General features: G+C 38.0%; 2 protein-coding genes across 2 annotated transcripts; both read left to right on the top strand.

Moving 5' to 3' along the window:
* Positions 1–1,142: 1,142 nt before the first annotated feature.
* LOC107804382 (methyl-CpG-binding domain-containing protein 5) lies at positions 1,143–7,956 on the top strand. The gene is made up of 3 exons (XM_016628270.2): positions 1,143–1,635; positions 7,007–7,117; positions 7,217–7,956. Exons 1-3 carry the CDS (start codon positions 1,228–1,230, stop codon positions 7,451–7,453), a joined length of 756 nt encoding a protein of 251 aa, XP_016483756.1. The 5' UTR covers positions 1,143–1,227; the 3' UTR covers positions 7,454–7,956.
* An 827-nt stretch (positions 7,957–8,783) lies between these two features.
* Positions 8,784–16,466, top strand: LOC107804380 (NAC domain-containing protein 60). Its single transcript, XM_016628269.2, has 4 exons — positions 8,784–9,326; positions 13,083–13,342; positions 14,089–14,364; positions 15,600–16,466. Exons 1-4 carry the CDS (start codon positions 9,062–9,064, stop codon positions 16,062–16,064), a joined length of 1,266 nt encoding a protein of 421 aa, XP_016483755.1. The 5' UTR covers positions 8,784–9,061; the 3' UTR covers positions 16,065–16,466.
* The last annotated feature ends 261 nt before the right edge of the window (positions 16,467–16,727 follow it).

Raw genomic sequence — 16,727 nt, 5'->3', positions numbered from 1 at the left:
TCAAAGATCACACGTAGACTGATCCTGTCTCACCAATATTTTGTGTATTTTGAGCTGCCGATTGGGTTCCACCACGGGTGCTATTCTCGGGGTCGGTAGGCAGGTTTTGTGTTGATAGCCACATGTGAATTAGCGTCAATTGGGTCTGCGACCGGAATTTCGATGGGATCAACGAGTGATACCTCGTCACCGGACGCTATGTTGTTTTCACCGTGATGACCGGACTCATTGTCAACATGTAGGGGTGATGATTGAGAGTTCGACATTTTGAGTTTTAACCCGAAATGAGAGACACTTCAAAGAACATGTGTAAAGTAGTATGTGTTATGGATAACAATTGAATTTGTAAGTGATTTTAAGGATACATGAATTAATTTGACACAAAACGATAAATTAGATTGCAATTGAAATAAATAATGATAAAGTAAATGCAAACCACACGAATTGAATAATCCCGGACTTGGAAGGTTAATCACCTTTGAGCCGGACGTACTTCGATTGGTATCAAGATAGAGAAGAATAAGAGATTAAAGAGAATAATAATGTATTGCTTTGGAATGCGTGTTACAATGTCTTTTACAAGTAACTAGACCCCCTTTATATAGTAGGGGAGTCCTACATTAGTTACAACTCTATAAAAGGTAAAAAATCTCTTGATTTGCTAATTGCCGGTTCCTTATTGATACGTGCCGAGATTCCCGCCGCAATATCCGACCGGTCACCGATATTTCGGTCTTTTGTTACGCTAACAATATTTCTTCGAGGTCGTTTGAACCAGGACCGATTCCGGAGTCACGGTCTTGATGTTATCGAAGGCAGGTGTTTGGTCCTGATTACTAACCCGGTAGGACTTGCGGCCTATCTTTAGTCCTTTATTGCCATGTCTCGAGTCCGGCCTATCATATCGGATGCTAGGGTATACTACAAGCTCGATTTTACTCGTATACAAAGTTACATGATTGTTTTTTAAATTTGCCTAGAGTTTGACGGGCAAAATACAAACATTAATTGTTCTATCTGTAGTCACTTTGACATGTATACATTTTCCCGAATTTTAAGCGAGTAAAGTCAAATTTAACCTTATTGTTGAAAAGAAGTTACAGTAGAAACAAAATGACAGATGTATTTCTTAAGTAAATAAAAACGTAGTAATGTTTGAGTTGAAGAAGAAGATTACTTATCCCCGTAAAGTGCGACCAGAAAGCTACTGTCAGTCACATTATTCAAATGCTCGACTCGTTCAACGCTTCCCACTCTCCAATGGCCGAAAACGCAGTCTCATCCAACTTCCCGTATTCCGTCAACGTTAACGGCGATTTCCCCAATGATTGTTTACCGCCGGATCCGCTGTTACAGTCCGGCACCTACATCCACGCCGATTCAAACGCAACCGTTGAGACCACACCGGAGAGGAGCCTACTAGATGAACCGCACGTGTCCGATCCAATGCCGGCGGCGCCGGCGATGGAAAGTACGGCGGAGATTCAAACGGTGTCGCCCGAGCTGGTAACGCCTAAGCGGCGGCAGAATAAATCGGTGGAGGTCACGTCGGAGAGGCCGAGCTGGTTGCCTGAGAATTGGAAGATTGAAATGAGAGTTCGGACCTCTGGCGCTACGGCTGGATCTACTGATAGAGTAATTCCCCCTCTCTTATTTTATATATATATATAGCAGCTCTCATGTTATGGATTTAACAAAGCAAATCTAGATTTTTACTTCATTCTGCTACGGAGTTTGAATTAGAATTTATTTCAGAACTCAAAGCATTAAGATTTTTTTGTTGTTGCAATATTCAGTAGAAGCAGAGAGACTGATGTGTTTTGATTATGTTCAAATGATAAGTTGTTACTATTTCACAAGTTTGTCCATAGGTTTTGTGGAAATTATTGTGTTTTCATTTTTATCATAGTGCATCTACTTCTCTGTTTTCTTTAGATATGGTTTACTCTCTGTCATTATTGGTTAGTGAATTCGTGTGTTTTATTGATGTATTGTTGTGATTAATCTGCCACAAGGTTTATTTGAGTGATACTGTCGTGTTAGAGCTTGCAGATTATTGAGAAATGGAGATTACTAATGGATTATACTAGCAAGAACCAATGGATTAGTTGCAAATTAGCAACAACTAGAGGGAAAATTGAATTGCTTGGTAATTCCCCCCTTGCTATTTGGAAAAGTTTAATACCAGATTTTGGATAATGATAGGCATCATACTGTGCCCTTGGTGAAATCGCACGTTTAACATGGTTTTATAGGGAAAAGATAGTATACATATTTTTCCTTTGGATTCAAATTTATGATTAGGTACTCCAACAGAGATATCTTTGCAAAACTGAAAGTATTCAAGTGGAAACGCGTATTATATAACATGAAACACCCCTAGCTCTCCTTCACTAAATTTGCACTTTGTGGTGTATTTCAAGCTTTTGACTGGAATTGTGATGGTCAAAATTGGGATTTCATCCCTATGCGAACATTTAGTCTCCAATCAAAGCTCTTTTTAGGAAGGGTGATCAATTGATTTTATTCGTTGAACTTTGCGGCAGTGAGATTGCTAGTGTTTTCTGTTGAAGCGGGAAAACATATTTCTTTCAGAGTTTTTGGACTTTGATTAGTTGAATATAACTGTGGTGATGAGATGATTTTTCCATTGAAGGTGAGTGACTCTTTGCTTGCTTTTCAGACTCTTCTATGTGGACTATCTCTAGCTCCTTTCTAGGTCAAGTGATTTACTTGAGGAAAGGAAAAACTTCTTCTTGACAAGTGCAACTTGTTATGACGGTAGCATTTTAGGTTTAGAGGACCTTATAATGAGATTAATATTTTCATATATACTAATTAAAAACAATGAGATTTTATTTTCCTATGAAAAAAATACTTGTTTTCAAGTGGAAAGGGCAAGTAGAAATAGATTGTTGTGCACACGCTTTAAGCTAAACTTGTTGGTCTTTTAGTTTTCACATTTATTACTTGATTTCCGGAAGAGAAGTGTGAACTTGAGGTCATTGATATGCTTTTGTGAGGGCCAAATACATAAGCAGCCCCTTAAACTTGTCAAGATATTCCATTTAGACAATTAAACTAAAGACATAACCTATTGGACACTTAATGTAGGTAAGAAGTGTGTCTATTAAGTATACACTGCTGACATGGACAATGCGTGTTTGTCACCAGAACTTTGGGCGTGTGAATGATTGAAAATTTAAATATAACAACAACAACAACAACAAATCCAGTATAATCCCACATCTGGAGTCTGCGGAAGGTAGTGTGCACGCATACCTTACCCCTCAGCTCAAGAAAAGGTGGCAAGGAAGAAAAGGGAAGAAGTAGATGAAAGAGGGGAAGAAAGAAAGACGGGGAGGAGGGAGACAAAAGACAATAAGGAAAATGGGGAGAAAAAATAGCATCAAATAGTAACAACTTGGGAGCAATAATTTCCAGTAAAAGGGGAGAAAAAGTAGTATCAAATAGTAACAGTTAGGGAGCAACAATTTCCAGTAGCAGTTTTCAAACAAACAACAATGGACGTGGTAGCTAAATACCAGATGCACTAACAATCTAAAAGAAAGTATCTCTCAACCAACAATCAGGGTACTACTAGTACTACTGGTAAACCTAGGAGGAAGTCACAACTACCTGTCAACCCACCACCTTAATCCTCGACTTCCGTACCTTCCTATTTTTAGTCATGTCCTCGGTTAGGTGAAGCACCGACATGTCCTGCCTAATCACCTCTTCCCAATATTTCTTTGGCCTACCCCTGCCTTTCCTCAAGCCCGCCATGTTTAACCTTTCACACCTCCTGACCGGGGCATCTATGTCTCTCCTCTTCACATGCCCAAACCATCGCAGTCTCGATTCCCGCAACTTGTCTTCCACAGATGCCACTCTCACCTTGTCCCTAATAACTTCATTCCTAATCTTGTCTTTCCTGGTATGCCCATACATCCATCTCAACATCCTCATTTCAGCTAAGCTCATCTTCTGGACATGTGACTTCTTGACGGGCCAACACTCAGCCCCATACAACATAGCCGGTCTAACCACCACCCTGTAGAACTTACCCTTAAGTCTAGGCGGCGCATTCTTGTCGCATAAAACCCCCGAAGCTAGCCTCCATCTCATCCAACCCACTCCAATGTGGTGAGTAACATCCTCGTCAATCTCCCCGTCGCCTTAGATTATAGACCCAAGATACTTGAAACTATCTCTTTTGGGAATGACTTGAGGATCAATCTTTACTAATGATTGAAAATTTAAATATCTCTGACAAATCACCCTGAACTTCCCCAGCCCCTCTTCCATCCCTTAGCGATGGTTGTATTCATTCACGCCGGAGCTTCAAACAAAAGCAAATGTTTATCTCCAAAGAAAATCTGAAAAACCTAAAGGGGAGAGCCAAAAAAAAGTAAAGAAAAAGTGGTTTTGCCTTAACCCAGTAGTGGCAAAATTCATTTTTCCCAGCAACAAAAAGGAAAGGTGCATTTTTAACCTTCACTGACTCCTCTGCATTCATATCCATTCTAAGAAGGAAAGAAGAGTACTGTTGCTACATAAATGTAAAGACACCATTAATGGGGTCATACAACATTCATGATTCATGAGGTGGAAAACAGGTGGTTAGTCACAAAAACGCTGATCTAGTCGACTAGAATTGGAGCTGAGCTTCAAAGCCAGTTGCTACAGTTGGGTTTACACTGACTTGCTAAATCTTTCTTCTTTAACCATCACAGATCAAAAACTTCCCATAAAATCAATGCTTTGAAAAACAGAGAGTCAATGCAAAGAAGAGTGAAAGTTAAAGCCCCGTATTAGTTGCGATAAATATAAGGAAGAGAGGGGGGTTGAAGGGCGGCGAAGATGGAGGTATTCTGGTATTGTCGGGGAATTAAGTGGTGGAGGTGAAGACTCCGCAAGAAGACTTTTTTTCTTCCGGCATGTCTCTTTTTTGCTTTTTGTGTGTGCTGATTTGTCCTATTTTCATTTGTAACATGCCATGTCAACCCCAAATGAATCTCACGCGTTTAAGTTTTTTGGTTAGCTATGAGTTTAGTGTTTAATAGACACACTTTTCACATACATTAACCTTAGTTTAGGTGTCTAAATAGAATATCTTGACAAGTTCAAGGGAGATTGCATGGTTTGTACTAAATTGTACTCCCTTTGGCCAACATTTAGTTTAACTGCATATGGAGGCTAACCAAACAAATATTAGAGTGGAGATGATAGATACAGTACAAGGATAAATATTGAATGGTGGCTGGAATCTGACAAAGATATAGATGTCTTATCAAGTGAAAAATATTGAAAAGCTATTTGATTTTTTTGTGATATGGCAACAACAAATTCCCACAAGTGGGATCTGGGGAGGGTAAGATGTACGCAGCCTTACCCCTACTCTGGGTGGGCAGAGGGGCTATTTTTGATAGACCCTCAGCTAAAGAAAATGTGAAAAGAAGCAGTGCCAACAAGTAGTAATAACAACAAGATAATAAGAATGCCAAAGACTAGACAGCAATTAACAGTATGTAGTAATAGCAATGTAGGAATAAATGATATCATTCTAACATTAATGCTATCGAATTGAGGAAGACAAATGGAAACGCTCGACTACCTACTAACCTTCTACCGTAATCCTCGACCTCCACACTCTCCTCAGTAAGCTCCATCGGTGCTTTTTTGTGATATGGCGAGATACTATAAGTTGTTGTAACAGTAAGACTTGAGATTTACGTCTATGGTTGAGAAACTGTTTCTTTGAGTTTCTGCAAAAAAAAAAAAGGTTCTTGGCGTTTGGTTGAAAAACAGTTTTTGCAAAAAACTTTCCATGTTCTAGTGTCATTTTCGTGGTAAGTCAGAGACGAGAGGTCAAGAGGGTATGATATTTTGCTGACCATCTAGTATGAAACTTTTTCTTAGCCTCTTCCACCAAAACTAAAAACTACGGAGTACTAACAAACTCCAGGGAACCACGAATAAGTTTTCGATATCTTTAATAGTTCTTATCTTATTAGAAAACAATAGATATCCTTAATAACTCCTATGTCATTTCCTGCTTTTCACCCCAATCAATGGACCAGTTGAACTCTTTTATGTAGCCTCTCTAGTCTGATCCCTTGGTTTTTTTCTCGAGTGAATCATGAAGCATCTATCTAAGCAAATAGTGTCTTCATAATCATAACTAAAACTCTTTTCATGAATCATGATCATAACTAACTAATCTGTTAAGTTTTTTATTCTTAAACAAACTTCTCATTTGTTTAATCTGTCTGATGTAAGAGATCCTTCCTATAACTCCAGTACGGTACCTGTGCATTTAGATAAAGCATGAAACTTTTGTGCTCAACCCATAATGAGAATGAAATGGAGGTAGAGTAGTCCAAAAGTTCAATTTGATGACCTGGTGTGCTCTAGAAACAAGAGCAAAAGATGATATTGTGTTTATTGAAAGGCAATCACAGAGACCTTTTGGAAGTATAGGAGGCAATGAATGTGAGGTGTGTAATTGTCCATCTCCCCTTAATGGGCAGTGTTATCCAAATACCTATACTAGTGAGAGGATGCAAGTACCCCGGGAACAGTCGATGTGTGGCCAAGTTATCCTAGACACCACCGTTACTCCAAAAAGAAATTGAATCTTCCATCTCTTAATGGCTGTATGATGTTGCTCGCATCAAGGAAATAATTGCTTGCTTGGGTAGCTTGTGTGGACAGAACCTCTTCTGCTCTCTCCTCTCTCACTTTGCTCTTCTTTGTAATCTCCTGTGATTTGTCCCTTCATGTTTTGTTGTTTCAGTTTCTTTATTTGTGAGAGCGTTGTATTTCTTTTTTCACTTCCAGTTGCAGGCGGTGGAAAATTATTGAGTTGGTTTAGTTGAAAATACTACTGCGTCATGTGCTTTCAATTTGCCTTCTTATTATTTAATTGAAGTCGCTGACATAGAAACTGAATTGCATAGCATTTGGCCTGTGTGTCTAATTGTTTGTGCCCTGGATTGCGCAGTACTTTTTTGAACCAGTGTCGGGGCGTAAATTCCGGTCAAAAGTTGAGGTGCTTTATTTCCTGGAAACAGGTGGCAAGCGCAAGAAGGGAAACACTGGCAATGAAGCTACAGTGAGTGAATCAAAACATTAATGACGTACCACTCTTCCATTTGCCAGAAAGAAACTTACATCTTCATTTGTGTTTTGATGGTACAATTTTTTTTTCCAGCCATCTGAAACCTCTAAGAGCCAAAAACAGAAGAAGGGTGGCTCAAAAACACAGAAAATTACCTCTTTTTACTTCGATTCTGGGAATCCACCACATAGTGTATGCTGGGTTCAGACGGATGGTTTTGCAGATACCTGGGCACCTTCTTGTAACGGTGGCATGATTCCTGAACGCAGAAGACAAGAATGGGATGCTGTCTTCTCAAGTGTATCCCAGCTACGGCGAAGAAATGTGTAAATTTTTTGTTAGGGATATAGGAGGCTCTAACTTGCACTAACCAGTTCACACGCTTTCTCCATATGTCTATCGTGTGTCAAATCTCATCTGAATTGGCCTTACTTCTTGGGTTTTAGTGCAGAGACTGCATAGTTCATACCTTTTTGTTTGCCAAAGGAGTAGGCAAAAGTTGCTCACCTAAATTATGTTCAAGATGTAGTATGGTATGTTCTTGGTCCCTCGATTGCTTAGTTAAACTCTTATTTATTTTGAAATTAGTTTCAAGACCTGCTTTATGAGCCTGTAGATTTTGAGCATTTAGCTAGGACTAGGATATATATTTGAGAAAATTGTAAGGAGAGTACGAAAATACTGGCTATTGAGTACGAGAGAGGGCTAAATGCTTGTGAAGTTGCAAGTGTGGTGAGTTAAAAGGATTACAAATGACATTATCTGCATAGGTGAGCGGATTACTCACCGAGGTTGGGTTATTTATCTTTTAAATGAAATTTTCATTTAATTCAATTTCTGTTACTGCAATTAATCCTCAGCTAGGAGTAATTGATGTGTACTTTTGGTCCTGTGTTGGAGAAAAATGATGATTTTTTATCATTCATTAAACACCTTCATTATCAACTATCACCAACCATTTCAATCAACAGCTTTTATTGCACAACCATCACTATGAAACAACACCACCAATCCTCACCATGGCAAACCAACACCGTCAGCTATTATTTCTAGTTGCAATAACGCAGCACCGGACAAGCATCATTGCCAGCCACTCATACCAATCACAACACCTAAAATAAACTTTTTCTATGATATTTTGTGATTGAAATATTTAACTATTGACTTTATATTTATTAATTTCAATAATAATAAATTATAAACTTAACTATTTAGTATTCGAATTTAAAATGATACTTTAATAATTGTAATATATTTAAAGTTAAATATTTTTATTTTAAAAAGAACAAATTAAACTTGAAGGGGATCCAACAATTATTTTCCTCAGGTGTAAAAAAGAGTGAGCATTATTATCTTTTAAAATAGGAAGAATATGGATTATAAAGCTCCAAATCAACATAAATACAGGAAAAGATGTGACACAACATCTTTTTGAATAAGATAAGAGGGGGAAAAAAAAAAAGAAAAAGGGGAAAGGTAAAAGCTTTATTAGCACACACATCTCTAGCCTCTAGCTGGTCTCTAGGTAAGATTTTTCCTGAATATCCTCCAAATTTATCTTGTTTCTTTTTTACCTTAAAAAAGAAAAAAAGTAGGCACGTGGACCCCCATGTCATCAACAAATGCAACTCTCTAAATACGTAGTTACGTACCAATATATATATCAAAGACAAGTACATGTTGAATTCCCACGTGAATCTAACGTGGCCACTACAAAAGAAAAAGCAGCTGACTCACTTCTGTTTTCTTCTTTTCCTCAAAAGTAACCGAAAGTAGAAATCTTCCCACAGGTTAAATTTTCCCATTGATTCTCTTATTCTTCTTCAAAGATCCCTCACACCCTTTTTACTATTCATACTTGTAAACCTTTTTTTAACTAGACGAGAGAAAAGGGTAAATTAAGAAGTTGGAGAAGAAGGTGGTTTGGTTATTTGTGTAATGGAAGATGGGGATGTATCAGGTTCTACAGATGAGAATAAAGCCAGAAAAATAGTACAAAGAAGTGAAAATATTAATGGCAATGACAAGAATGTGGGGATTTCAGTAGCTACAGCTTCTACTATGTTTCCAGGTTTTCGGTTTTGTCCAACGGATGAAGAGCTGATATCGTATTACCTGAAGAAGAAACTTGAAGGGTCTGATAAATGTGTTGAAGTTATTTCTGAAGTTGAGATTTGGAAACATGAACCTTGGGATCTCCCAGGTACCCCCTTTATTCTTTTTTCTTTTCTCGCACAGTGTTAATTAGTTATTTTAAAATTTAAATGGCAACTTTTTGTTCTTTATTTTTTGATTTATTGGAAGATATTTACAATTTTTACCTGGTGGTAAACTTGACACCAGAATATAGTCGTAGACTTTATCCTTACTAGAAGAGGTGATAACCACATGTAAGGACAGTCAGGGCGGATGCAGCTTGAAAGCACCGGGATCATCCGAACCCAATGCTTTCAACGCGGTGTATAAATTTAAGTATAAAAATTCACTAAAATTGCAAGAAATAGTAGATATGAACTCACAACTTTAAAAATATAATGGGTTTGAACTCATAAAACTTAAATTCTGAATCTGCCTCTTGGGACGGTAAGGTTATATTAGGAGAAGCAATAACCACCCAACATAGGTTGGTGGTCTTAAATGTAAAGCGTAAGAATAGAGTGAGAAAGGAGACAGAATTCGGTGATGGACATTAAAGGGCACTAACTAGCTTAGCTTTTCAAGAAAAAACTATGGGAGGAGGGAGTACACGAAATGTTAGGTTGCATTAGAAAAGTAGCAAGCGAAGTGTTAAGTATGACTAAAGGTTTAGGATCTCGACCGCAAGAATCTTGATTTTGGAATGAGAAGGTGCAAAGAGTTATTAGAACTAAAAGAGAGAGTTGTAGAAAATTAACAAAAACTCTGAAGCCTTTGAAGAGTACAAGAGAGCTATGAGGGAAGCTAAGAAAGCTATTAGTAAAGCTCGATAGGAAGCCCTAGATGGCTTGTAACAAAAGTTAGGGGCACGAGAAGGGGAGAAAGAAATGTTTAAACTGGTACGTCTGTGAGAGAAGTGGAGTAATTAAGGACTTAAACTCAATGAAGTATATTAAAGAAAATTTACAACAAGTGTTGACGAGAGATAATGAGATCAAGGAGAGATGAAGAGGTTATTTTGATCAATTGTTCAATTCGAACCACAAGAATAACATTTTGGATCTTCATACATTTATGCACACAAGAAACTTTGGCTATAGTCATAGAACTAGGCTGACAGCGGTAAAGGAGGATATGAGCCAGATAGTATCTCCATAGAGGTTTAGAAGTGTCTTGGAAAAGTTGGAGTAGGATGGTTTACCAAGTTATTGAGTGCTACTGAGAAGTGGTAGGATGCCTAATAAGTGAAGAAAGAGTACCTTGAATCCATTTTATAAAAAAAAGAGGTATTCAAAGTTATGCGAACTATTGTGACATTAAACTTATGAGTCATATGATTAAACTTTGAGAAAGGGTGGCAGTGCATAGTCGTAGGGACAGTACAAGAGTGACAGAGAACCAGTTCAAATTTATGCTTGGTAGATCTAACGGGTGCTACATTCTTGCTAAGAAGTTTGATGGAAATATATCACGAGAGGGAGAAAGATCTATACATGGTGTTGATTGACCTAGAGAAACATATGATAGAGTACCAAGAAAGGTCCTTTGGTGGATGTTGGAGAAGGCAGTAATTCATGTTGAATATGTAAATTCCACAAGAACATGTATGAAAGAGCTCTCACTAGCGTGAGAACAGTAGCATCAATCTCTTTGTCCTATTTGACCTACTTTGATAAACTAAGTCAATTTGACCCCTTGTAAGAGTTAGATTGAAATCAGGTTAGTTCATCCTCTTCAAATATTGTTTAGGCATCAATCTCTTTGACCCATTTATATCAAAATTTATCATCTTGATACATCCATGATATTTGATGAAGATTCTTCAAGTATAATTGTCTATATCAACTCAGCTGATCTGAGATTCTAATAGTTTTCTTTTTGTCCATCCTGTTTTATACCTTTTCTTTTCCTAGTAAATAAAATTGCACTCTCACTATATTGTCGTAGTTCTCTTTAGATTTTCTTTATCTATCCATTGTGCTCCTTGTTTTCTCGTCTTCTGAGGTGCTTCTTTCTATTCCTAACTTTTAATACTCTTGTATTGGTGAAGTAAATGGGAAAGCGCGCGCATTAAGAAAGAATCGTGCCCTCTTCAGTTAATATGATTCTTCTGCTGTTCACGTTTCTTCAATTGGATTTTAGGGTCGATTGAGTTGCATTGCGACTAAAAGGTAATAAATCTAGCTTGTTTTGATAAAAGATCAATCCTAGGAAGAATGCTCCTGCGGGTGTCATGGCATAGGGGTAGAAATCCAAAACAATGTAGACTACTTGCTGGAACATCTGTCCATACTTGCTCTTGGCATCTCTTATACCACATCCTTGTCAATATCTCAGCTGGCTTTGGGTTTGGACATAAGGTGCACATACCTTTTCTCAAGTGATTGTGATTGAAGATCTGTAATTTGGTTTTGTGGTCGGATTAGACGAGCTCATTCCTCGTGAGAAGCTATATAATGAGAAGTAAGATGTTGCACAATACAGCTTCGCAGATTTCTAAGTGGATCAAACTACATAGGTATCATGTTAAGACAATAGAAGAGAGACGTGAAAGGCCAAATATGGATTTGGAACCGCCGGATAATAGGTGGTACTAGTTAAAATTAGGGGAAAATAATGAGTTGCAAACTGATTTCCAGAGCCCCAAAGGAACACCAGAAGCAATGAATTTTAGCTGTATGAATCATCGTCATTATGCGCGATGGTGCCCGTGTATAGCAATTTTCGTCAACTAAGCCTGCTTCCCCTATTGATGTATTGATATACGCAGAAAATAAATATCTACTAGTGCAGAGTGTTGAGTCCTCAAGAATGAGAGGAGATACAGTAAAAAAGATCTTGTCAACTCATAAGTGAGGTCATACATGCTGAATGGGATAATTGCGAGTGTGCATGTCAACGCCATTTCCAAGAGGTCTAATGGCCAAAATCAAAATAAGTCGTGTCAAAGTAGAAACTTCTGGATGACCTTCATAGCATCTTCACTAGGACTTCCATTTTTTGGTTGGCTGAGTTTTGGATTATATTGCAAACAGAGACATGCAGTGGACAAATCTTTGTTTCAGAATTGCATTTCGTCGTGTGTACTCTAAGAACGATTAATGGAATTTGTCAGACATTGAATGAAGTTGGTGACAATTTATTCCTTTGTTCTCTACTCTAGATGATAATTCAAATGCCACCAACTGCTCCTCCTCATGCTAACTTCTTTCTTTGATTATTGGTATCTATTATTTGCATATGTTTACTCCATCCAAAAGGAATGAGCTTAGCTTCTGGATATTCAGAAATTTGGTCAGTGATAAAATTCGAATGTTGTTTTCTGAATCATACAAAATCTGTATGTTTTATTTTAAAAATAGCAACAATGTCTAAAATCAGGCCATAGTCTATTGAATATGAGATGGAGGGAGAATATTTCTTGCTTTCATTTACCTTAAATGGAGCAAAATATTCACTTTTCTCTTCTCTTAGAGTCTTAGTTATATGCTTTAATGTGTTGAGAATCTTAGCGTGGCTGCAACAATGGCTAGAGATGGGTCATCATAAACTATGTAGTACCCAAATTTTGCCATTATTATCATAATTTCCCTTATATATGTTTTTTGTTTAAGTTTGATTCTATAGCTTTTTGGGCATAAAAGCCGCAAAAGGAAATATATACTGAAGAGTAGCTGGAAGTCCAAAGAAACATTGCAATTTCATGCGTCCTTTGCTTCAGTATAAATATGTAGATGACTGTTTCTAAGTAACTTTCTTGACGTCATTCTTCCCAACCTTTCTGATTCATTACTTGATCATTCTTTTATTCATGCTTTACCAGATAAATCCGCTGTTCAATCAGATAATGAATGGTTCTTCTTCTCTCCTCGTGGAAGGAAATACCCGAATGGCTCGCAGAGTAAAAGGGCAACTGAGTCTGGTTACTGGAAGGCCACAGGAAAAGAACGTAATGTGAAGTCTGGTTCTAATATGATTGGCACAAAGAGAACCCTGGTGTTCCACACGGGTAGGGCACCGAAAGGACAGAGAACACAATGGATAATGCATGAATATTGCATGACCGGGAACTCTTATTATCAGGTATAAAAACTCTATAAGGTAACTATTAAACCATCGTCTTTTTATTAGAACTGCTGAATTTTGAGTTACAACTGCAAGCTAATAAGTCAGTCACTTAAGAAATTGAAAGTCACTTAAGATATATTTTCTGTAAAATATGAAAAAGAAACTTGAGGCTGCTAGTTTTAATTATTAACCGGTCCTATTAGTTTAATCTGGAAACTGGTTTGCTTATTATTTAGAATGTGGTTGACGAAAGATTAAATTTTACTACTTGATTGTTGAGCTTTATTTCAAGCTGTTTAAGTGGTATCATAGTAGCAAGGCACCATTCGTAATTTAGGGATTACCAATGTTAAATCATTAATGGTGAAATATGGTAATTGAGATGTCTATCTGGTAAACTCTTTTTTATTGATGTTTCAATAATTCTTCCACTTACTGCAAACGTGGAAGTTGCTGCCATGTGACCAGGAGGTCACGGGTTCGAGCCGTGGAAACAGCCTCTTGCAAAAAATACAGGGTAAGGCTACGTACGATAGACCCTTGTGGTCCGGCCCTTCCCCGGACCCCGCGCATAGCGGGAGCTTAGTGCACCGGGCTGCCCTTTTTTTTACTGCAAACATGGAGATCTTGTATTCTACAGATTGTGTTACAATGTTATGCTCGATGAAACAATTCCTTTGCTGCAGTGCCCAGCTTGCTTAAAATGTCATCTTCTACATGAAGGTAGTTATTTTAATGTTCTGATTCCATGTTTTATACAGGATTCAGTGGTTGTTTGCCGCCTACGGAAGAACAATGAATTTCATTTGAATGACACCCAAGGAAATCGAAGGAATCATCTGGCTGTTGACTGCTCCACTGCTTTGTCTGGGGCAGCACAGTTGGACAGTTGGGACTTGATAAATGGAGGGGAGTGCTGTTCAAAAGAGGGTAGTAGCAGTTTTAGTTCTCATTCGGTTGAGAAGGTTGAATCTGGATCAGAATCCGATAAGCTGACTAAAGTGTTGCCTCAGCATAATTCCTCTAGTCACTGGAAGGTTTTGGTTCTGCCTCCCTTCTATGTAGCTTGCCTTTGTACTAGTGTCGGCCTATACATTTGTTGCTTTACATATTTTGAGATAATTTCTTCAGTAAGGGGGATCTTGAACTAAGAAATAGACTCTAGAAGCTAAAAAAGGCTTTAGAAGATCTTATGTTGGTATATTCCTTTTATTATTATTTAAGAATAGTATTATATTATTTAATAATACTCCTTTCCTTGTTTGGTGTACCTACTTGAGCCGGATGAAAGGAAACTTTCATGTCCGATTTTGAAGGGGTTTCAACCTGGCATAAGCTAAGGTACCCCGCTCATTAGTCACTTCCCCTGCATGGTCAACTCTTGCCGGGTTAATGTATTTGCATTAATCATATATTCATTCTTACGCGTAGAGATACCAATTTATAGAGGTTTGTTCCTGCATCAATAGTAGCTTGAAGTAAGAGAAATGACAAGATCATCAAAAAAGGAATTCACTCAAGCTTGACTATACGATTGGAAGGAAAGATTTTAGACATGAGCATACGCCTTCTTCCTCTATGGATAGGGCGACGTGACACACAATGGATCGGTTAGGAAGGAGAACAAATTGATCACATGTTCCCTTCTCAACAACCTTTCCCACATCAGTAGATAGAGTAGCTTTCCTATCCTTGGTCAATCTAAGGATTTTCTTCTTTTTTGCCCCCTTCTTTAACTATATGTTTATATATGCATCATATTGTGAAGCTGATTCTGTTAAAGTAAAACTCAATAGAATAGCCCTTCAAGATGTCATAATGCATTGCTAGCCGGGCCTCACCCAAAAATTGGTTTACCTGAAAATGATTCTATCACATATGCAGTCTCGGAGGGATGGCCATTTCCATTCTTTTTTTTATCCATCTTTAGATGTAGGATGAGGGGACTGAGCCATGGGCGGAGCCAGGTGGGTGGAAGGGGGTCCGAACCCCGTTCGCCAGAAAATTACACTATATATACTAGGTCAAAATTATTCTATGTATAGTGTAGATGTTTAATCCTTTGACTTTTTCATATGTTTACGTCTTTATATTTTGAACCCCCTCACTAAGATTCCTGGCTCCGCCACTGGAGCAGTCTTACCATTCGAGTCATCGCTAAGCCGTTCTTTCTGTTTATCTGTGTTCTCTTCCAAACCTGATGACTCGTTATGCTTGAGTGCCAACCGTGTCAAAACTTGGGGTCCTAATATCTTGGTGTTTTGAATTCCAGGATTGCGACGAAGAGGACTGTTTTGCTGATATAATGAAAGATGATATCGTTAAGCTAGATGATTCTTCATATAAGGCAAGACAGAATCTGTTGCCAATAGTCACTAGAAAGCTTGAATCATCTACAAAGTCAACACCCCAGGAATTCCAAGATCTAATGTCTCATAGGCTGCCTTTCCAGGGCACTGCAAATCGAAGACTAAGACTACAAACAGAAATAGTGCCTCGTCGAGTAGAAGCATATGAAGCTAATAAGAAGAATAGCCGTGCTGCGGACACCACTAGACGTTTGATGATTAACATAATTCCAGTAAGAAGAATAAAGCAATGGTCGATACCTCTGCTTCTGGTTTCCTTGGTCTTAGCGGTCATATTTCTTTGTATGTTTGGAGTTCCACAGCAAGTAAAATGGCTTGGGCATCTTCTTGTTATTACTCCACCTGAAGTGAATACCAGACCTGCATAGATTTCTTTGTAGTATTTGGAGTGGCAGTTCAGAGAAAATTGGTTCAACTTTCTGGTGCACGAAATGGTAGCAGCTCAAAGAAGATTGGCTCAACTTTTGATGCATGAAAGGGAGGCAGCTTATGTCCTATGATCTGGATTTTTCCAACAAAACAAGAATGTAGAGGATGACACATTGTAAATTTGTATAGTAGTTGTATGGTAGTAACAGAACTTCAGGGTGGTGTCTAACTTAACATAGTTGTATAAGTCCTTGTAAAGATGTGTAGTTGTTTAATACTGCGCAGACAACAGTTTTTCATATTTTTCTGCATTAACAATTACCAATTTTGGGTTGATATGTAAGCCCTTGAAAGAATTCCTAATTTAGACTTGCCAAATGGAAGTTCAAGTTACATTACCATATTGTTGTAGTTATGCTTGTTTTGTGTGTCTGCCTTTGCCCTTGGGGGTGTAACTAATTTGGCATAGTAGTCGTATGTTGGAAAATCTGTTAAGAACTGGATCGGGATTTATCACTGATTATTGGCTTTTCATAGTGTTGTGTTTTAGTCTTTACTCCCCAATTTTGAAAGGATGGTAAAGGGATGGAGAAGGTTTGTAGAATTGTATAAGTACAGTTATTATGAGTTTCAGCAATGTCGGAATATCACGAGGAACCAAG

Source organism: Nicotiana tabacum, chromosome 9, assembly GCF_000715075.1.
Source record: "Nicotiana tabacum cultivar K326 chromosome 9, ASM71507v2, whole genome shotgun sequence".
In the NCBI taxonomy this organism is placed as follows: domain Eukaryota; kingdom Viridiplantae; phylum Streptophyta; class Magnoliopsida; order Solanales; family Solanaceae; genus Nicotiana; species Nicotiana tabacum.
This window is presented reverse-complemented; position numbering and strand designations above follow the sequence as displayed.